Source organism: Mustela putorius, unplaced genomic scaffold (assembly GCF_011764305.1).
Source record: "Mustela putorius furo isolate JIRA1106 unplaced genomic scaffold, ASM1176430v1.1 tig00003834_pilon_pilon_pilon, whole genome shotgun sequence".
Lineage (NCBI taxonomy): Eukaryota > Metazoa > Chordata > Mammalia > Carnivora > Mustelidae > Mustela > Mustela putorius.
Window position 1 is genome coordinate 96,245,175 of NW_025421987.1, and position 23,664 is coordinate 96,268,838.

Sequence of the window (23,664 nt, forward strand, 5' to 3'; positions counted from 1 at the left end):
GAAGCAGCGGCCGGGGGCGGGGAGGGGGGGCGGATCTTTGACTCAGGAGCAGTAACTTTGAGGGGCTGACTTGGACAACAGTGTGGGCTCGGTGCCTGGACATGGTACTGCAGGGTTGTGTTGGGCACAGGGTGTGGTTGAGCGGTCATGACTGAGCAGAAGGTGTGTAGTATAAAGAACGCGAGTCTGGGTGGCACTTATCAGACCTGAGTTTAACTTTATGGACAAACGTCTTGTGGCTGGAAAGCTTACCTCAAAGCCCAGCTCCAGTTTGTTTGTTTGTTTGTTTGTTTCTTTCTTTCTTTCTTTTTAAAAGATTTTATTTATTTACTTGATAGTGTCATTGGGAGAGGGAGCACAAGAGGGAGAAGGAGCATCAAGGTTCCTGCTGAGCAGGGAACCTGACTTGGGGCTCGATCCGAGGACCCCGGGATCATGACCTGAGCCGAACGCAGACTCATAAGGCCTGAGACATCCAGGCATCCTATCAGCTCCAGGGTCTTCTTTAGTGAATGGGAAGTTAGGACTAATGTTTACTAGACTAGGGGTTCCATGCTATTATTGGGTTATGAAATCCGTTTAGTGGATAGCACCTGAATTTCTTTTAATGAAATATAATAGAAATTTTCAGTGTGTTCACATAGTATTTTTTCATGAAACTTGTTTCAGTTATGTATGTGATGGTGATGTAAAATTGAATTCATATATCCTAAAATGTATGAAATGTAGTAAAAATGTTTAAACTCAGTTTATTTCTGAGTTTTCTTTCAGGTCTAAAATGCCATGATTCTTTGTTTAGGGGACTGTTTAGAAGTTCAAAGACTGGCCCTACCACTGGGGCAGGGGTGAAGGGGGATAGGTTCCATCAGATTGACTTAATTGGAGAAGGCTTCCCAAATATAATTGAGGTGACTGGTTATGACTGAAGATTGAAACTCAAGATCTCAGTTGTAGAACCAGAACTTAACATATTGAAATAGGGACAGTGATATTTATAGAAGCAATGAGGATATAGGTGTTTGTGATAGGAAAAACTGCTAGGAATAGACATTGAGAAAGGGGAAGCTTTGAGGAGGGTAGGAACAAGACTTAAGAAGGGAACTGAAGATAGAGACAGAGAACATTCTGCCAATACGGACTTCAGGGTTCTTTTCAATCTTTATATTTAGTGATTCTGTAAGCACCATGAATTGCTGGTAAAAAGATATTAGTTGAGAATGGAATTGGTGCAATAATCAGTAGTAAGCAGATGGTGACCATAATGTGGAAGAAAGGATGATGCTAGGAAAGTCAACAGTGGTGACTAGAATACCATATGGGAGAGGCTTTGGTGTATTTAGCTGTCCAGCTCCATGATTTATGTACTAGAGGCCAACACTGGCAAACTAGGAATAATACCATGCTGTGAGTAAATTCAGATGATGTTTTAGCTGGTGGTTTTATCCCCTACTGATCCCCATTCCTGAGGGCTGTTAGCAATGCAGATGAAATGAACTAAAGTGAGTTTCACTATCTCCTCTCTACAAACTTTTGTAGAAGGTGCTACTGATTGTACACCCAGTGATTTTTTTAAACAATATTTAATAGAAGAAGTTTGAGGGGCGCCTGGGTGGCTCAGTGGGTTAAAGCCTCTGTCTTCGGCTCAGGTCATGATCCCAGAGTCCTGGGATCGAGCCCCAGCATCGGGCTCTCTGCTCAGCAGGGAGTCTGCTTCCCACCCCCCCCACCTCTCTGCCTACTTGTGATCTGTCAAATAAATAAATAAAATATTTTTTAAAAAATCGAAGTTTGAGGTAATTTTAGCCTATCTGATGCTGCAATTATCTGATAACATAATAGGGACCCTCACCTCCTACACACATATACTTTGTGATAGAGGAAGGTAGTTCAGAAAGTTTCTTGAATGGTATGGTATTGAGTTGTGAATGATGGGGGAGAGGCTTTGTTTAGTCAAAAAATGGCTAGTTACACCTTCTTCTAAAACATTAGATGTTTACTTGGCTTACACTTATACATAACTGAAAGGAACTACTTCTGTAACAGAATACGGTTGACCCTTGAGCAACACATGTTTGAGCTGCATGGGTTCACATACACGTGAATTTTTTTTTCTGATAAATACAATATATACTATAAATGTATTTTTTCTTTCCTATGATTTTCTTTTTCTTTTTTTTTTTTTTTTTCAAGAGAGAAAAAGGGGAGGGGCAGAGGGAGAGAAAGAATCTTAAACAGGCTCCACACTTAGCTTGGAGCTGAAACGGGACTTCATCTTACAATCCTGAGAACATGACCTGAGCCAAAATCAAGATTCAGATGCTTAATTGATTTTCATAAAAAAAAAAAAGATTTTGTTTATTGATTTATTTGAGAGAGTGAGAGATCACACGCAAGAGGAGGAGAAGAGGAAGAAGCAGACTCCTTGCTGAGGAGGGAGCCCAATGTGGGGCTTGATCTTAGGACCCAGGGACCATGACCTGAGCCAAAGGCAAACACTTAACCGATGGAGCCACCCAGGCCCCTCAGCCCCCTTATGATTTTCTTAATAACATTTTCTTTTTTTTAGCTTCCTTGTATTCCTTGTCAGAATATGGTAAATAATATGTATAATATACAAAATATGTTAATCAACCATCAGTGTTATTGGTAAGTCTTCCAGTCAGCAGTAGGCTTCTTTTGAAGGGTCAAAAGTTATAAGCAGATTTTCAAGTGTGTGTGTTGGGGAACAGTGCCCCTAACCTCTGTGTTGTTCAAAGGTCAGTTGTATATGCTTCAAGATAACTGACTTAGAAGACATTTAGGCTTGGAGACTGCATCACTGCCTCTGGGGTCCTTTGTGTTTGTTGAATGAAAGGATTCTTTTGACCTACACTGCTTTGCAAATTCCCTTCAAAAACCAGTGTAATGGCCTGATTGATAAAGAATGAACTTTATTCCTTTCTTAGCCTACGATTTTTCTTCCCATAAATAGGTGAGGTTTTGTTTTTCTTGGGGTCCCTGTCTTTGGATATGTGATCCCTTAGGGTGAATAATCTAGTCAGAGTCTTAGATTTAGAAATCCCAGGTTACTTATCTGATGTTAACACTAACTCACTCTGTGACTAAGGGAAGAACTGTTTGCTTTCTCTTGTTTTAGCTTTTCTGACTATGGCAGTGGTAACTATTTTTCTGCTTAAACAGTTTTTAATCATCAGAAACAGGCATCCTCACCAAATTTTGTATATAGTCTCATGGAGTTTGTAAACCACCTGACCCCATTCATGATTCCCCTATGGAGCTGTCTGACCTATAGGTTAGACATGATTCTCTGAGGGAGCTAAATAACTTTTCCATGTTATAAATGCTGATAAAAATTGATTTAAAAAATATTTATAGAAAAAGCAAGCATAATAATTTGCTATTGTTATTAATGTTGAGTAATGACAAAATAGTAATAATTATAATTTTCTTATGCTTTACTTTTCATGTGTTTGCATAACTGATCTGAAGTCAGATCTTTTGAATTTTTCTACCGTTAGAGAGCTCCCTCTTCTATAATTCAGACAAGAAATTCAGGGAATATACACATTTTTACGTACTCTATTTTGCAGTATGTGCCATAGCTCCACTTCAAGAAGAAAAAAAAAAAAAACTGTTTGTGAGTCTCTAAAAAATATTTGGCACTATGTTTGTTTACATACATTACTTCATTAATATAAATAATTTAATTGCTTGTATTTTACTATTTGCAAACCAAATTAGTAGGTAGATATATACCTGGACTTTTTTGGTTTTTGTTTTGTCTTTTTTTCCCTTTCTTTTGATAACTCTATTGTTAAAAGTTACATTAGTTTGAAGCTTTCTTTATTTGTCCTAGAATGACTGCCAATGAGCGAGGGATCCCCTGGGTCTGCCAGGCTGTTATATCACACTCACAACTATTTGCAAACCAATTTTGAAGTGAAGGCCGGTAAAAAAAATAGTGACATATGGTCTTTGCTCTATGCTAAAGAACAAAATGGGTGTGTGGCACTTAACAGAAAATAGGTTTTTTGTTTTGTTTTTTAAGTAGATTTTCTTATTTTAATTTAAAGGAGATTATCCTAGGTGTGATTATCTTTGTTTATTTTTTGGCCCTAGAGTAGAAATATTAATCTTTTTTTGTGCCAAGGGCCCCTTTGGCAATATGGTGGAACCTTGTGGATTCCCTTTTGGAATAATATTATTATCCCAAGCAAAGAATTAAATACATAAAACAAAAAGGAAACTATGTTGAAATAAAGTTACCAAAATGCTTTTGAAATGTGTGATATGAGAGACTCCTGGGTGGCTCAGTCATTTGAGTATCTAACTCTTGATCTCAGGATTGTGAGTTCAAGCCCCAAGTTGTGCTCCATGCTCAGTGTGAGGCCTACTTAAAAATATATATATATATATAAATGTGTAATATAATACTATATATGATTTTTATTAACATCATAAATAATGTTTATTATTAGTGGATCTTATAGCCATAATATTTAAAAATGATCATATGTTTAAATAGTGTTTCAAGATATTTTTAATAAGTGTGATGTTATCTGAAAGGATCTAAGATTTCTATTATTGACAATCTATTACTGTTGTACCATATGTTCATAATTGAAGGAAATTGTGAATTTACCAGAGGTTAGTAAAAATGAAGATACAATTTTTTTTTGTCCAAATTCCAGACTTCCCTGAATCTGTCATAGACCCTGTCTTAGATATACGAATTCCATAACCCACTCTAGGAAAAGCAGAATCTAAACACAGTGTTTACTCACTGAATTTTGTAGTGGAATGGTGGGAGAGCAAAATTATTCAACCATAAAAATTAGTACAAGTGTCCCTTGTGGTTTTTAGGATAGTCTCTTTCCTGAAATATTCTGTTGTGTGGTGAGGCCCAAATACAACCTTTATTTTGTTCTATGGTGAACCGAGGGTCTGGCACAGTGTAAGTGCCCACTCAGTGTCTGTTGAATAAAGGTTTCTCTGGAGAAATTAGAGGGAAGAGATCAAGTTCAAAACTAAGATCTTAGATGTGGCAATTTAGTAGCCTCAAATATTGAGGCATAACATTGAGCTCTGGTTTAAAACTAGTCTGTTAATGTGGTTATATTGTGGTCTTTACCTTATCATTTAGAATTTCCCAAATCAGGCATACTTATGACTTATTCTATATAGTGTGGTAATATATACAGATTAGTGACATAAACTGCAGTAGTCCTATATCAGAAAGTTACAGTATAATTTCTTGAAATCATATTCCTTGCACTGACTTCTACTTTACTGTTTGCATAATCTAGGTAGGATTTGCTATCTAATTAATGATAAAACTGGTTCTTTCTTCATTTAGTATAAGAGATGGCAACTTTCTTGGCAAACTTGGCAAACTTTTTTTCAAAAGGACCAGATAGTAAATATTGGATAGTAAATATTGAACTTTACAAGTCATACAGTGTCTGTTGCCAACTACTCAGCTGTGCAGTTATAGCACAAAAGCAGCCATAGACAGTACATCAGTGAATGAGCATAGTTGTGTTCCAGTAAAACTTTAATTTCAAAAGCAGTCAGTGGGCCAATTTTGGCCTGTGAGGTCTGCTGGTTCTTGAACCCAGTCCCTCCTCTCCACTGTGGGTTAAATATATCTTCCCTCCAGCTTCAAAGGTCTTTGCACAGGGATGACATGACTGCATTCTTCTCTTTGGAAAGGCCTGAGTATATAGCAGATTACATGATTAATGCCAAGAGTATTAGATGCACTTTGACCTAGAAGTTCACAGAGCTTGCCTCTTTTTTTTTTTTAAACATATAATGTATTATTAGCCCCACAGAACTTGCCTCTTAAGAGCACCACTTTATTAAGCTCCACAGTGGTGGAAACAGGTAAAGATCCCAAGTATAAAGTATGCTTGCTCACTCAGCTTTGGAACTGGACATTGGTATGCCAATAGGAAGTTACTGAGCGTATGGTTTTACTGAGGAAGACAATGTCCCAGAGACGGGAGAAGCAGGAATAGAATGCAAAGGAAAAATTCATGTCTCCTCTTTTTGCAGATATTTCCCTGTAGTACTCTGTCAAATTTGAATTCAGTTTTTGAACTTGAAGAATGTATGTGCTTGCAGTTTGCTATTACTTAATTTGTTGCATAGGTTAGAAAGCATCTTGTCACCCTGAGATGCTTACTAGATCTCTTAGTAATAAGGAAGTAGAATAGAAGGGGTGGGGGTGGGAGTCCTTAAAACTACAGTTACAGGAGATTGTCATCTTTAAAACACAAGTGTATGCATACCAGTACCCAGATTTTGTCTCCGTTAGGACACATAGATTGGAAAAATACTTTACTAGGTTTATCCTCAGTTATCTTCTCACTGCCACCCTTCCCACCTCACACACATTTTCACTTCGCTGTACTTTCTTAGTAGCAAAATTGATGCATCCAAGCAGGCATTTATCGAAGCATTGAAGAACAAGGCAAGCAGTGTGTTCTGGGAGGTGAGTCAGCAGAAATGGAGCCAGATTTTGTGAATCTGAGTAAAAATCACAGGCACAGATACGACATTCTGTATTTTGAAAGCAATTTAAAGACCCTAATTTGCTTAATAGGCATGGTGGTGGTCTGGTGGTAGTGGCTGTTATGTCTATATTTAGATTTGTGCATTAGTGGGGATTTTGACTAAAGATAGGTTACTAGGGACTGTAAAGGTACCAATGTTAGATCAGGCCTTACACATGCTATCAGCTCCCTTTAGCTCTCTTTTGTTATAATTTCATTTTCCAAAGAAACTTTTTTGTAGGATAAACTGCTAAGGAAATAGGAAGCCTTGGCACACCCTAATGAGTTGAAGACAGAGGCTCTGTATCCTGTCTCCAACTACTTTCATTCTGACTTTTCCTAGGTTAATTAATACGGATGCTATGGCTGGAAGCCAGGATCCACCTATAGAGTATTAGGTAATTCTCCACTCCCCATCCCCATTCTGATCTTATACTATATTGGTTCTGAAGAGGTACCGTCTTTTTCCAACCTTATCACCTTCTGGACAGCCTGTTATGTTAAGGCAGCCATGTATGTGTTTGGTTTTTTTCCTTGCTTGAATGTAGATGTTTAAAGCTACCCCCTTTCCCAGGGAAACCACTGTACTTTTACTTAATGGTGTTGGTTGATTACAGAGGTATAGTTATGATAAACGGAGAGTTTGGGAAGTATTGTTCCTCATTGTTGGAGGAACAGGGCAGTTGTGAATGTTGTAAAGGTGATCTGGTTTTAGGAATAGCAAAGTTTCAGTATAATGAACTAAAAGCCAACATGTATTTACTATTCTGAGTATGCTCTCATCCTCCCACATACCTTTTCTCAGTGGCAAACGGGGTATGTCAGGCATCTTTTGTAACTTCTGGGGAACTGGTCATTTTTTCCAGTAAGGCACTAATAGTTAAATTATTCTATATGCTTTCATGGTGTGTAAGTTAGTAGATGTGAGGAAACATGGGGTTGGTCTAAGAGAGATCCAGTGGGGCGCCTGGGTGGCTCAGTGGGTTAAAGCCTCTGCCTTCGGCTCAGGTCACAATCCCAGGGTCCTGGGATAGAGCCCTGCATCGGGCTTTCTGCTCAGCAGGGAGCCTGCTTTCCGTCCCCCAACCCCTCTCTGTCTCTCTGCCTACTTGTGATCTCTGTCAAATGAATAAAACCTAAAAAAAAAAAAAAAAAAAAAAAAAAAAGAGCCAGTGAAAAATGGTCTCTTTGGTGATCTGTAGAGTCAAAGTTTAAAAAATAATAGTAGTTTTAGAGGAAAAAAGGCATGAGAGTTAATCTTATTATGATTTCAAAATTTTTTTAGAGTTATTATTGAAAAATGTGATCTTGGTGTTCTCCATTTCCTTAGAAAGTGGATAAGATACAGAAGTGTTTTACATTAAATACCAATGTATTCGGTATATTTGTTTCAAATCCATGGGATCTTAAGACCTGAGTTTCAGTCTAATGTGTAATGTTCAGTTTAAAGTGTAATGTAAAATACAGTGTAATATACAAAAGTCATCTTTAGAAAATAGAAGAACTGTATCTAAGCAGAAAAGGAATGGTGTAACCAGATAAGGAAAAACACTTTTAACCAGGTGGGAGCTTTGTTGTGCCATCTTTGATACACTTATAAACTGACAAGAGCTTGACTCCTTTCCATCAAAAGAAAACAGTAATTTATAAGTGCTTTTCAAAATTTCAAAAGTGGTTTTCTATACTTAGTATATTTATTCAAATAGTAATTGAATATGCCTACTATGTGCCAGAGCTCGTTGCTAAATACTAAATGCACCAACTGTGATTTTTGTGGTTAAGTGATGAGAAACCCAGTTTAACTAATTTAAGCAAAAAGGGGAATGAATGTATTGGTTGGCACAGTTAGACAAGGATCTAAATTCTCCCCATAATCTGCTTGCTTTCTGTGTGTCAGTGCTTTCAAAAAAGTCTCTCCTCCTGGTGGTAGGATCGCCACTAGATTGTCACAGGATGCTTCTCAAAGCCATGTCTCTCTAGGTTCAGGTCCCCAAGGAGAGGTGATAATCTTCATCCAAGCATTTCCATCTGGTGAGTTCTGAAAAGTACTCTGATTCAACTGACTTAGGTCACCTATTACTGTCCATTTTCCCTCCCTTCTCCAATCTGTGGCCAGGAGAAGGTGATATGCTGATTGGTTAAAGTTTCATACATGTGATCTGATGAGATTTGAGGTTGAAGCTTACCAAATAGACCAAATGAAAGTGAGCCCATAAATAAAAATGGGCTCTTTTCAGAGCAGGAGGATTGAACAGTGGGAAGACAAACAACAAATATCTGCTACATAAGGGAATTTATAGTGTAATTTCTCATTTGATCCTTAGCATGATTTAGAAATTAAGTATATTTTATTAGAGCCTTCCCTAATCACATAGATAAACTCTTACCTAGAGTTAAGGTACTGGAAGAGCTAGAATTAAATCCCAGTTTATATGATATGATTCGTAGTCTAGTGTCCTTTCTGCTCTTCTACTCTGGCCCAAACCAAAATAAGTCTCCCAGAGTTCTTGAGTATTTTGCTGTTGATAGGCCCAGTGAGAAGGTGAAAATTAAATTCCTGACAGTGTAATACATGGTTCTGATTAAATTCTTGTATGACCATTTTATATACTAGGCAGCATAGTGGTGCTGTTAAGTCCACAGACCCTAGAATCAAAATGCCTAGGTTCAAATACTGTTTTTGCCCTGTCCTAGGTGACCTTGGTCATTTAACTTAGCGGTGCCTCAATTTCCTCATCTTCAAAATAGGGATAATAGTATTAACTTATAGGATTTTGTGAGGACTAAGTTATTTAACATATGCAAAGGTTAAAACTTCCTGGCATGTAGGAAGTGTGCTAAATAAATGTTAGCTATAATTATTATCATCACTATTATCATAATCTTTGGTATTGTGATAGAGAAATGTGGGTTTTGTGATAATGCAATAAAACAGATTTACATCTGATTGAATGCTAATCATTAAGATATTTAAATATATTCTCTATTCTGGGTTGTTGGTTTTTTTCCCCCGTAAGACTTTATTTGAGAGAGAAGGAGCGTGTGAGATCGAGTGCGAGCAGGGCGGAGGAATCTAGTGGTAGGTCATGTTGGTGTATGGTGACATACCCTGGTTAGTATTTTCAGCAGTTACCTGGATGGAGATGGATTATAGACTTCATAAAATTATGGTAAATAGCAAATATTATAGATGGCATTCAAGATTTGAAATTATTTTAACAGATTGGAATAAGCAAAAAGATGAACCATGATGGACTTTAACAGGATAATGACCAACAAAATGAATAAGTATCTTTCTATACAACCTCTGCTTGAATGTCCTGGTGTGCCAAAGTGAAATGCCTCTTGAGGTGACCCAGTCCTGTTTCGCATAACTCTTATTCCTAAAAAGGTTTTTATTAAGTTCAGTTAACATTTATAACTCTTCCTCTACCATCCAGTGATCCATTTTTTGTTGTCTGAATGTTTGCTTTATCCAACATGACAGGCATTCAAATATTTAGAGATAGTTACCAGGTATCTTCTTGTAATAGTATGGTATTGTTTCGTATTATATGTTGTAGTGGTTAGGAGTTTGTAGTCTGTAGCCAAGTTGACTGAATTTGATTCCCAGCTTCACTACTTAATAGCTGTGTAGCCTTATCATCTGTGCCTCAGTTTTAATGATCAATTGCCATCTCTGTCAGGACACGACACCATGAAAGGTAGAAGGCTCCCTGCTTAGTGGTGAGTCAGATTCTCCCTCTGCCCTTCCCCTAACCCCCTCTCTCTCTTTCTTAAATATATAAATAAAATCTTTTTGAGGGGTGCCTGGTTGGCTCAGTGGGTTAAGCCTCTGCCTTTGGCTCGGGTCATGATCTCAGTGTCCTGGGATGGAGCCCCACATCGGGCTCTCTGCTCAGCAGGGAGCCTGCTTCCCTCTGCCTACTTGTGATCTTTGTCGAATAAAGAAAGAAAAATCTTAAAAAAAAAATCTCTTTTTTAAAAGTATACTTTTCATAATAGTAATCCTAGGGGGGAAACTTGACAAACTCTTTTTGGATATAGGGGATACACACGAAGGCAAACTTTAAGGCAGATGATGACAACGACTACTACTAAATAATATAGCAGCTAATGCTTACAAGTACTTACTTTGTGCCTGGCACTGAACTAAGGCTTACATGGATCACTCCATTTGAATCTCATTTACTGGATGATGCAACTCTGGCAATTAAGGAATTTGTCCAAGTTCTTATAGCTGGTAGGTAGTAGAGAAGGGATTCATACTTGGGTAATCTGATTTTAGGGCCTGAACTCTTTTTTTTTTTTTTTTTTTTTAAGATTTTATTTATTTATTTGACAGGGATCACAAGTAGGCAGAGAGGCAGGCAGAGAGAGAGAGGAGGAAGCAGGCTCCCTGCTGAGCAGAGAGCCCGACGCGGGACTCGATCCCAGCACCCTGAGATCATGACCTGAGCCGAAGGCAGCGGCTTAACCCACTGAGCCACCCAGGTGCCCAGGGCCTGAACTCTTAACATTATTACACTATGCTGATGGAGTGAGGTTAAAATTTCTGTATTTCTTAAAATAGAGCATGGATAAAAAATACTGAGAAACACTGCCTTAGACATTTGATTAAGGGTGCTTATATAAGGCAGATGGAGAGATTTTGTTATATGTACTCAATTGAAATACAGGTAAAATATACTAGTATTACTGTTATTTACCAAAGGGCTTTATAACATGTTTATAACAACAGTAACCACTATAACCACAGTAACCACTTGATCCCTTCCATGTTTGTGAATTTTACTTTAGCTTTAATAAGCTAATCATACAAATCCTTTCTCTTGAGTCCTCATTGTGATATTTTATATTTTTTGTATGACTTTTTAATCTAGTGAAATAGAATGGGTATCACAAGGTCCAATTACCCCAGTACCAATTTGGTTTAAATATATTTAAACCACACTGGCAGTATTTTAACTCTTAGAAGGCGAGCCTTTGCTTCTTTATAGTATGATAATATCCATCATGTGTTTGTCTAGTTAAGTTGAATCATATGACAAGATGGTTCAGTACTGGGGCACCTGGGTGGCTCAGTGGGTTAAAGCCTCTGCCTTCAGCTCAGGTCATGGTCTCAGGGTCCTGGGATCAAGCCCCACATCGGGCTCTCTGCTCAGCCAGGAGCCTGCTTCCTCCTCTCTCTCTCTCTGCCTGCCTCTCTGCCTCCTTGTGATCTCTCTGTCAAATAAATAAATAAAATATTAAAAAAAAAAAAAGATGGTTCAGTACTTTAAGAAGTAAGCAGTTAGAAAGCAAAGCAAATCTCATGTTACATATATTTTGCCACAGTATAAAAAACAAACAGACAAAAAAACAAAGCAAAGTTGAAGTCAGGGAGGGAGGGATGGATTCTAATGTGGTATGAGGAAACTTGAGGGTGGTAGTAATGTTGATTATCTTAATTTTGATGATTCACAGATGTATAGATATGTTAAAACTCATTAAATCATATACTTTAAATACAGTTTATTGTCTCAATTATACTTCAGTAAAGCTATAAAAATATTAATGGACATATACCTTTCCACTCTCCCACCTCTGACAAAGTGCAAAGACTTCTGAAGAAATTCATATAAACATGTCTTTGGATGTGTTAAGTATTTTTCTATTAAACATTAAGGAATTTTAACTTGAAGTTATAGAAAATAATTGTTGAAATCCAATATAACATTTATTTATTTATTTATGGTACCCTTAAAACTGTTTTGTATCATGGATGGAAAGTACAGGTGCTTTTACAATGACACCTATTTGTAATGTCAGAAGAGGGAGGAACAGAGATGAAAGAATTCTTTTATTTTAAGATTTTATTTATTTATTTATTTGACTGAGAGAACACAAATAAGCAGAGTGTCCGGCAGAGGGAGAAGAAGAAAGTGGCTCACCACCAAGCAGAGAGCCCAACACAGGGCTTGATCCCAGGACCCCAGGATCACCACCTGAGCTGAAGGCAGATACCCAACCAACTGAACCACCCAGGTGTCTTGAGATTAAAGAAGTCTTTATTGCTTAAGTTGAAAGTTTACAAGAAAATCCTAGCAAAACTATCCAATAGGAAAGATCTACACATCTGTACAGCTGACAGATTGGGCTGACTCTGAATGAGACCAATAGCCACATCAGTTCTTTTCAATTGGTCCTGAGACCTTGTTTACCTTTAAGTACTGTGACCTTTTCTTCTACTGTGCAGTTAGGACTTAAGTCTGCAAGAACTTAAGGGACCCATGCTATAGAGAGAATGTTCTTGACAGAAGTAGCAGTATTGATGAGACAGCTTCTTTTTTAAAAATCTTGGACTTCCGGGAGACAGAAGAATATAGTGGTAGCGACTTTGGAATTAGACAAGTCTGGATTTAAATCCTGGCTCTCTCTTCCCACGCCTAGCTTTGTGATCTCTTGGATAGGTTACTTAGCTTCCCTGTTCCTTAATTTTCTCATTTGTAGGTTGGGGCTAATAGTACCTGCATCTCGTGTCATATACGTTAAATGAGAGTAATGCATAAAGTACCTAGCATAGTGCCTGGCACATAGTAAGTATTCAAAAAAAGAGAGCCATTATTATGACTGTTGCTGTTATGTTTTAGTAATCTAAACTAGATTAGATTAGATTACTAAAACATATACATCTTGGAATATTTGTATCATTGATACTAATTCAAAAAGTTAGGAAAGAGAAGGAATCAATTTCTAGAGAACCTGAAAGACAGTCTTATATGAGACTTATATGAGTGGAAAATTGTTACAGAACATTTAAAAAATTTTTTTAAAGATTTTATCTGTCAGAGAAGGGCATGCGCAAGCAGGGGGAGCAGCAGACAGAAGGAGAAGCAGGCTCCCTATTGAGCAAGGAGTCTGATGTGGACTCGATCCCAGGACCCTGGGATCATGACCTGAGCCGAAGGCAGACGCTTAAGTGACTGAGCCACCTAGGTGTCCCTGTTAAAAAATGTTTTAAAAATTGAACTTTTTATTTGAAAAAATGTAAAGTCTATAGAAAAGTTATAAGAATATTAAAATTAACTCCTTTATGCCCCATCTAGTTTTATAGATTGGTAACATTTTGGCCTATTTGCTTTAATTAAAAAAAATGTTTATTTATTTGAGAGTGCACCAGTCGGGGTCGGGACAGAGGGAGAGAATCTTCAAGCAAATCCCCTATTGAGCGTGGAGCCTGAGATTGGGGCTCAATCCCAAGGCCTGTGAAATCATGGCCTGAGCTGGAATCAAAAGTTGGATGCTTATCTGAGAGCCACCCAGGCGCCCCTACTTTACCATTGATTTTTTAAAATGTAAGGTAGTATACACAATTTTCTTCTTTTTTCTCCCCCTCCTTCTCATCCTCTTCTCCTTTCGTCTGCTGCTGCTGCTTCTGCTTCTCCTGCTTCTGCTTCTGCTGCATCTTCTGCTTCTCCTCCTTTTTCTTTTGCTGCTTCTGCTTCTTGTGCTTCTCCTTCTTTTTCTTCTGCTTCTACTTCTGCTTTTCCTCCTCCTTTCTCTTCCGCTTCTGCTTCTCCTTTTTTTTCTTCTTCTGCTGTTTCTTTTGCTTATTCTCCTCCTCCTTCTTCTGCTTCTCTTCTTTTTTTCTTCTTCTGCTGCTTCTGCTTCTTCTTTTGCTTCTGCTGCTTCTTTTGCTGCTTCTGCTTCTTCTTTTGCTGCTTCTTCTGCTGCTGCTTCTGCTTTTTCTTCTGATTCTGCTGCTTCTACTACTACTTCTTCTTATCCTGCTTCTGCTACTTCTTCTTCTGCTTCTGCTGAGGGTTAGTTGCAGAAATCATGACCCTTTTCCCCCAGGTACTTCAGCTTTTTCTCCTAAAAACAAGGAAAGTCTGTTACATAACACAGTGTAATTATCAACTGTATTTTAACATTGATGTGTATTATGATTTGTTACACAGTCCGTATTCAAATTTTACTGATCATCTTTTTTTTTTTAAAGATTTTATTTATTTATTTGACAGACAGAGATCACAAGTAGGCAGAGAGGCAGGCAGAGTGGGAGGGGACAAGCAGGCTCGCCGCTGAGCAGAGAGCCCGATGCGGGGCTTGATCCCGGGACCCTGGGATCATGACCTGAACCGAAGGCAGAGGCTTAACCCACTGAGCCTCCCAGGCGCCCCTACTGATCGTCTTTTTTTTTTTTTTAATTTTTATTTATTTTTATTTTATTATTTTTTAAATTTTTTATTTTTTTATAAACATGTATTTTTATCCCCAGGGGTACAGGTCTGTGAATCGCCAGGTTTACACACTTCACAGCACTCACCAAAGCACATACCCTCCCCAATGTCCATAATGATCGTCTTAATAACTATCCTTTATAACAATTTCTCCCCCAATCTAGAAATGAAATTTAGTTGTCTTTTCTTTGGAACAATTCCTCAGCCTTTCATTGTTTTTCATGATGGACATTTTTTGAAGAATAACTGGCCTGTTGTTTTACAGAATGTCCTTTGAGGTTTGTTTGCTTGTTCCTCATAAACCCATACAGGGTATGCTTTTTGGGGTAATATGTCCTCAGTGCCTCAAATCAGGAGGCATTATTGGTGATGTTAATTAACTCGGATCACTTAGCAAAGAGATTTTTTCACTCTAAAAGTAACGCTTTTACCTTTGTAATTAATAAGTAATCTATAAGGGTTGCTTAATATACTTGGAGATGTAAGGGCCTACTTAGCCAGAGCAGCCCCACCTTAGTAGAACAGCCATTTTGTTGTATATTCAGTGAACTTAGATTGACCCTGCCCCCCAGAGGAACTCACTTAGAAACAGGTCTGGGAAACTGGTAAAATATGGCCGACCAGCCCCTGATAAAAGGGCCCATATACCAGGACGTGTCAGGTCAGGGAGAGATAACAGAGCCCAGAATGCAAGTATGAGTCAGGCCAGGTGGAGACATCCAGTCAGCAAAGCACACGTACTATCTCCCTGACTACCAAAGAATGTGGGCCCCGCCTTTTGGGCGCCAATTCTGACCAAGGTGATAGGCTAGTTCAAATAGCTACTATAGGGTGAATTGTAATTCAGTTGGCCACCCGTGTGTGACCTAGCATGACTGTGCAGCTTTCTTTGTGTGTTACGATCTCATTGGCCTCCTGTGTGAGACCAGGCTCAACCACATGGCCTTGGCTTTATAAAAGTTAGTCTGTAAGGCAGGGAGGGGTCGCCTTCTCTGTAAGAGGTGGCCCCAGCCGGTGGGTTTGGTTCTCGATGCTTGGCGAGAAATAAAGCTTTGCTTGACCTTCACTTTGTATCAGTCTTGTCCTTTTGTCCACGGACCCTTCAGGAGATACTTTGAAACTCTGTAAATATCCTGTTTTTAAACAAACTTTCCCCCAGTGGTTTGAGAATTCCAAGGGGCATTTTTGTATCATTAACATGTGGTTTCTTCAGTTGAATTGAAGTCATCTTGAGAAAGTAGTTTTTACTTCAAAAAATATGTTAAAGTACCCTATACACAGTAAGTTCCCAGTACTAGTGACTACCTGACCTTCAACTGCCTGACACAAGATTGCTGATTTCATTTCTTATAATGGATTTTATTTGCTTACCCTGAGAAGTTAACAAGTACTTAAACAAAGTCCTATTATATGCAAATTAGAAATGGTCGCTAATTGGACTGATTAGGTGGGGTTTTTTAGTTTTTTTTTTTTTTAAGATTTTATTTATTGATTTATTTGAGAGAGAGAGAGCAAGCACAAGCAGAGGGGCAGAGGGAGCGGGCTCCTCACTGAGCAGGGATCCTGATGACATGGGGCTTGATCCCAGGACCCCGGGATCATGACCTGAGCCAAAGGCAGTTGTTTAACTGGCTGAACTATCTCGGCACTTCTGATTACTTTTTTTAGTAGGCCTCTCAGACCAGTGAGGTGGAAATAGTATAACCTTTGGATATTTTGAAAGAAAAATCAATAATGAAGAAAAGCTCTCATCATCACTAGAAAACTTGTTAAATGTATAGTACCCTTATTCCGTTTTAATTTGGGTTTGTGATGAAAGAAGTTTCTGGGTGGTGTTCATCTTTCACTTTAGACTGTGACATTTTTCGTGTCAGCCTAATACTTAGTCAGCACTCATGGGTGTCACCTTTAGTCTCTAAGAATTAGGTCAGGTTTCCTGTAGATCTTGTCACATTGCCACTTTAGCTGGAGGAAAGAAAGTAAAGCACAATTGCAGTTGTTTAGATGAACATCTTATGCAAGAGAGGTTATTAGAGGCAGTGAGGTGGAGTAGAATGTCCTCATTCTGTCTGGCATTTGTTTTGTTTTTCATCTCTGCTCTAAGGATCTTCTACCTTCCATGGTATCATGTCTTGGCAGAGATGGCAATTGAACATTAAAGTTCTTCTATCCCCAATTTCTGGCTGATGCCTAAAATTACATCATCATTAAATTAACTTATTTGTGCAAATTATGATACCCAAGAAAAATGCAGATACCCTTGCAGGGTGTAGGAGAGGTAGCATAAGCCAACATCTAAACATGACACATCATATATTTAGAACTTTTCTGTGGTAGCTAGTTGCTAGAAGCTCTCTCTGCTAAGTGAGACACTGGGGGCAAAGAGAAGCTTGGATGGGGTTTTAATAGTTTAATAGTTGGGGACTCTGAACAAGCTTACAGTGCTGATTCTAAAAGAGGAAAGGAAAATGGGTATTGGAAAAGTAAGAGGAAGGACACTTAAAAGATAAAGTACACTTTTTCATAGCTCTAACCATGTGGAGTGGTCTGTGAAACCTACAGAGCATTTATAATTTTAGAAAAATCCAGCTTTGTTAAGCCAGGAATTGGTGATTGTTGTCTCTTTTTAAAAAAGCTCTTTTTCCCCCCAACTGCATCAAAAACACACCTTTCACACTTCCTTGTACTTGTTATCAAGTCTCCAGATATCCTAGGGATGTTATAAGGAGTGGTGGTAAAAATCTGTATAACTAACTTTCTCCAAGTTATTAGAAATTTTACATTCAGTCAGGATATGGAATTAGCAATTAGTATACAGGCTACATTGGTCAGGGTAATAATTTCCAAGGTCAGGTGATTAATTGTGGCTGTTGTTCCAGAGAGGCATTTCAGTATTTCTACTAGAGGCCCATGTTTATTGAAGCTTTGTTGTTTTTGCCAGATGCATTTGGCTCATGTTGTGAAATGTGTGCTATGGGATTGATCTTTTGCTGAGTGTATCTCTGTTAACATTTCTGAAATACTGGTGACAGACTTTTTCTCTACTTGAATGAGAAAAAAATTCTTTTTCACTTTCTATGACCAGTTAAAAGAAGATGGATGCACAGAGTTCAGCCAAAATGAACACAAGAAAGAGGAGAAAAGAGGTACCTGGACCCAACGGGGCAGCAGAAGAAGATGGAATTTCTTCAAAAATGCCACGCTGTGCAGTTGTAAGGAAAAGATTTCTTTGTTGAACACTTAACCTGTCAGGGGGAGGGTAGAAACTGATAAAAAATTGATGATATCAATATGACAACTCTTCTTAAATTATGGAAAGAATGAATAGTAAGTGTGAATAATATTTTCACAGTTGCTGGAAATGTTATGCTTTCTTTTCAAATTGTAGCTCATTGCTCGGTTGCAAGAACTTTACATTGAAACTGGGAAAAGAATGTTAGAAAAAAAAGAACATTAGAAAAATTTGGAAGTGGTATATATATTTAAGATAGAATTAAAACTAATAGAATAGAGAAATTGGAGCAGCCATCTGATCTTAGTGTCAGCTCATAATGTTTAGTTTTCTGTCTTTTTTCCTCCACTATCCTTCCTTTACTCTATTACTGGTTATATCTTAGATGAGAGCCTTTTTCTGTTACTGCCTACCTGTGTTCCTTTATCCCTGGGACGTTATCTCATATTTGCTAACTACTGCCAAACCTTTGCTGTTCCAAACTGCTCATCCTGTCTTGGTTTGGTACACTTCTTTAAGCTTCCCCCAAAAAACATGTCAAAGACCACATACACAATTGAGGTTATTATTGATATATAATATTATGAAGTCCATGTTTTAAAATTCCGGTGAAAGGATTGTATGTTTCTGTGTTTTCTTTACCTATATTGGCCATTAGCCATTGATCAAACTGTGGTTTCCACTTTTAGTTCTGGAGCTTCATGTAGTACAAAGGGAAAAATATTTTTACTCTGACACAATTAACATTTGTTCCAAAGCAGTACTCTTATCTTGAGCAGTAAAAGCAACTTGATTCCCCCAATAGGAGATACATGCTTTGGACCTGTTATTGATGATGATATTGATGGTAGGGGCAAGTGTATTAGTTTTCTATTGCTGCTTAACACATTGCCACAAATTTAGTGGCCTAAAACTGTACAGATATATTATCTTATAGTTCTGGAGGTCAGAAGTCTGAAATGGGTTTCAAAGGGCTAAAATCAAAGTGTTGATAGGGCTGGAGATTCTAAGGGAGAATCTGTATTTTATTGTCTTTTCCATCTTTGAGAGGCTGCCCCCATTACTTTGCTCATGGTGCAAGCCAGCAATCACATTACTCTGATTACTGCTTCTATCATCACATCTCTTCTGATTCTGACTTTTCTGCCTCTCTCATTCACTTACAGAGACCCTTATGATTACATTGAACATACCTGAATAATCCAGAATAATCACCCTGTTTCAAAATCATTTTTTTTTTTAAAGATTTTATTTATTTGACAGAGAGAGAGATCACAAGTAGGCAGAGCAGCAGACAGAGGGAGAGGAGGAAGCAGGCTCTCTGCTGAGCAGAGAGCCCAATGCAGGGCTCGATTCCAGGACCCTGAGATCATGACCTGAGCTGAAGACAGAGACTTAACCCACTGAGCCACCCAGGCTCCCTCAAAATCATTTAATTTAATCATATCTGCAAAGCCCTTTTGCCATGTAAGGTACAATAGTCACAGGTTCTAGAGAATAACATGTAGACATCTTTGGAGGACACTGTAGCAAGTATACTCAGAAAGTGAATCAGCAGTAAACAAAACAGGCCATTGTTAATTTCTGAATGCTTCTCAGAGAATTGAGGTTAAGGAGATGATGGTAAGCACCAGTTTAGCAATCAGTGTTGGAGTAGGGCAAGTAATAACCAAGTAGGCGATAGTTGTTGCCAGTCACAATAGCCAAGGATAGAGCAAAGGAAGCCAGTCTTAGTGGAATGGGCTCTTAAACGACTTAAATTTCTTTGGCCTTAGAATTGAGGAATTTCAGTGCTTTAAATTACTTTGCTTCATATATTCATGTCACAAATCAGCTGAGTGACTTCCTACTTATTCCACATTCCTCTCTGGTACACACTGGCTATTTAGCATGCGCTAATGGTCAAAGATCCACTCACCCAACAGGCCGTACTAAACCTAGTGAGGAGTGTCTGCTAAATAAACTTGTTTGTCATCTCTGTTGTACACTTGCACATTCTATCTCTGACCCCTTTTCAGCTCTGTAGCAAAAGCAAACGATTTTTTTTCCTTTTTTGTAGTAACAGTTCTATTGAGATCATATAATCCACCCATTTAAACTGTACAGTTCAGTGGTTTGGGGTATATTTAGAGTAGTGCAACCATCATCACAACAAATTTTAGAATATTTTCATCACCTCCCAAAAGAGTCCCATCCCATTCGCAGTCACTTCCCATTACTTCCTAACTTCCAGCCTCTGGAAATCATTCTTTAGTTCTCTATAGAATTTTCCTATTCTGAACATTACATATAAATGGCATATGTACAATACATAGTATTGTGGCCAGTTTCTTTTCACTGAGAATGTTTTCAAGATTCATTAATGTTGAGCATGTTTTTAAGATTCATTAATGTTGTAGCATGGAAGCATTACCAAGTATTAGTAGCTGGGGTGGTGGGTCAGAATGAATTGGAAAGAAGAGAGAAAATAATTAAGGAGGAAAAATAAAGGCATAACGTTATGGCTAGTTTTGTTTATAAGTATAAGGAATTTACTGATAGATATTTCTAAAGGTACAATCAAAAAGAATCACAAAAATATTTATGAAGAATAAGACTTTTAGCCTATTTTAATATTTATCATATGTATAAATAAATCACAAATTGGCAAGAGGTCTGCTAATGGAGATTTCACAATCTCATAATCAGAACATCTATTTGCCAGTTGCTATGCATTAGAGATGCAAAGATGAAAAGAAGACCTTGCCTTTAAGAAGTTCACAGATGGGGTGCCTGGGTGGCTCGGTGGGTTAAAGCCTCTGCCTTTGGCTCAGGTCATGATTCCAGGGTTCTGGGATTGAGCCCTGCATTGGGTTCTCTGCTCAACAGGGAGTCTGTTTCTCCCTTTTCCTCGCCCTATGTGCGCTCGCTCTCTCTCACTCTCTCGCTCTCTCTCTCAAAGAAAGAAAGAAAGATCTAAAAAAAAGCTCACAGACAAATAGGGGAAATAGAAAATAGATAAATAAGGTACTGAATGAGGAGTGCCTGGGTGGCTGGGTGGCTCAGTTAAGCATCTGACTCTAGATTTCAGCTCAGGTCATGATTATCAGGGTTGTGAGGTTGAGCTCCACACAGGCTTTGTGGTGAGCAGGGAGCCTGCTTAGAATTCTTTCTCCTTTTCCCTCAGCCCCTCCCCTGCTTGCATATTCTCTCTCTTAAAAAAAAAAAAAAAAAAGATACAAAATGGAAGAGCTAAATAGAAGAAAGAAGTACAATGGCTGCCTAGGGGAGCAATAGATAAACTTTGATCTCTAGAGGTGGGGACAGTGGTTTGGAAAAGCTTCACTGAGAAGATTATTTCTGAGTTGAACTTTGAAGGATAAATAGGAATTCAAGAAACGGACAAGGGGCACCTGGGTGGCTCAGTTGGTTAAGCGTCTGACACTTGATCTCAGCTCAGGTCTTATCTCATGGTTATGAGTTCAAGCTTTATGTTGGGCTCCATGCTGGTCATAGAACCCACTGGGAAAAAAAAAAATCAACTCCTGGGGCACCTGGGTGGCTCAGTGGGTTAAGCCTCTGCCTTCAGCTCAGGTCATGATCTCAGGGTCCTGAGATCCAGCCCCACATCGGGCTCTCTGCCCAGCAGGGAGTCAGCTTCCCTTCCTCTCTCTCTGCCTGCCTCCCTGCCTACTTGTGATCTCTGTCTGTCAAATAAATAAATAAATCTTTAAAAAAAATAAAGTTTGGGATAAAAATCTGGAATAGATAAGGTAAGCAAGAAGCTGATTATGAAGAATCTTTTTTTTTTTTAAGATTTTATTTATTTATTCGACAGAGAGAGATTACAAGTAGGCAGAGAGGCAGGCAGAGAGAGAGGAGGAAGCAGGCTCCCTGCTGAGCAGAGAGCCCGATGCGGGACTCAATCCCAGGACCCTGAGATCATGACCTGAGCCGAAGTCAGCGGCTTAACCCACTGAGCCACCCAGGCGCCCCTGATTATGAAGAATCTTGTGTGCTATGCTTAGGATTTTGAACTTTATCCTGTGGATAATGTGATCAGATTTGTAGGTTAGAAGATCATTCTGATTGATTTGGAAAGGATTAGTTGAAACAGGGATTGACAGAAACCAAAAGATTAGTTGTGAGATGGTTGTAATGATCCAGGCTGGAGATAATGAGAACTTCAACTACAATTTTTAAGGGTTAAAATAGACAATCCTTGGACATCAGGATGTAAAGGATAAGAGGTGTTAAAGATGACTCCTAGATTTCAGTCCTAGGTAGATTGTATAGATGGGGTGCTTCTTACTTGAAGTAGAAATATAGAAAGATGAATTAGGAGAAAGATGATTTTAACTTAGTACAAGTTCAACTTAGAAGATCTAGGAGATATCCAAATAGTGATTAGATGCATGAACTCATTGTTTACCTTCACTGAAATGGCAGTAGGAGTTGTAAAATTATTGCTTTTCTTCTTCCTTCCTTCCTTCCTTCTCTCACCTCTCCTCCCTTTCCCCTTCCTCCTTTTTTCTTTTCTTTTGTTTGTTCCTTTCTTCTTCCTCCCTTCCTCCCTTCCTTCCTTCCCATCCCGAGGGCATGGAATCTTTTTGCTTTGTTCCTTATGCCTTCTTTCTCAGTATTCCTCTTGACTTCACAGCCTTTCCCATAGCATTATGGGGGGGGGGGGGGGGGAATGGATCTCAGTAAGACCTGTTAACATTTGTGCAGCATGTTTGGGTAAAGGGAAATGTTTCTCTGTGTCATTGTGAAAGTTTCTGCTAAAAAATATTTAAGAATCCTTGGAAGTAGAGTACTGGGAAGCCAGTATCAAGTTCTACTTATAATCTGATTTATTGCCATTCCTTTTTTTTTTTTTTTTAAAGATTTATTTATTTATTTATTTGACAGAGATCACAAGTAGACAGACAGGCAGGCAGAGACAGAGGAGGAAACAGGCTCCCCACTGAGCATAGAGACCGATGCGGGACTCTATCCTAGGACCCGGGGATCATGACCTAAGCTGAAGGCAGAGGCTTTAACCGAGTGAGCCACCCAGGCACCCCTCCATTCCTTATTCTTAAGGACACCAGAATCTCATCTCTTCCAGTGGAATTTTGAAGAATAGTGAGTTAATATATGTAGACATAATCAGGAAAAAGTTTCTATGAAAGCAATATTGTATTCAGAAAATCATTCATAATTTGGAGATGATTATTAATCGTTATAATAGTATTAGTTATAATTTGTATAGAATTAGAAACGATATGGCATCTAGAATCTAATCTCTTAGATTAATACAATTTAGTTAATTTTGTTGGCATAATGAAACCTGTGTGCCATAGAATGGGAGAGAAAATGAGCTCACGTTGATGATGACCTAAATTTGTTGAGTGCCACTATATGTGAAACATTGCTCTAGTTGCTTTACATATGCTCTTTTATTTAATCCTTGTAGCCACCTTGTGGGGCAGGTGTTATATTCCATTTAAGAGAAAATGAAAGCTGTGATTTCACAGCTATTAAGTGATGGAGTTAAGATTTTTTTTTTTGAAAGATTTTATTTATTTATTATGTCACAAAGAGAGAGAGAGAGAGAGTCCACAAGCAAGGGGAACAGCAGGCTCCCCACTGAGCAAGGAGCCCGATATGGGACTCAGTCCCAGGACCC

General features: G+C 38.5%; 1 protein-coding gene across 2 annotated transcripts in view; it reads left to right on the top strand.

Moving 5' to 3' along the window:
• PCYT1A (phosphate cytidylyltransferase 1A, choline) overlaps positions 1 to 23,664 on the top strand; it is a 44,363-nt gene that overhangs the window by 475 nt on the left and 20,224 nt on the right. For both annotated transcript variants that reach the window (XM_004745353.3, XM_013052638.2), the window contains exon 2: positions 17,868 to 17,994. In XM_004745353.3, coding sequence (XP_004745410.1) covers positions 17,878 to 17,994 — 117 coding nt within the window. In that variant the 5' untranslated portion in view covers positions 17,868 to 17,877. The remainder of the gene's footprint in view (positions 1 to 17,867; positions 17,995 to 23,664) is intronic.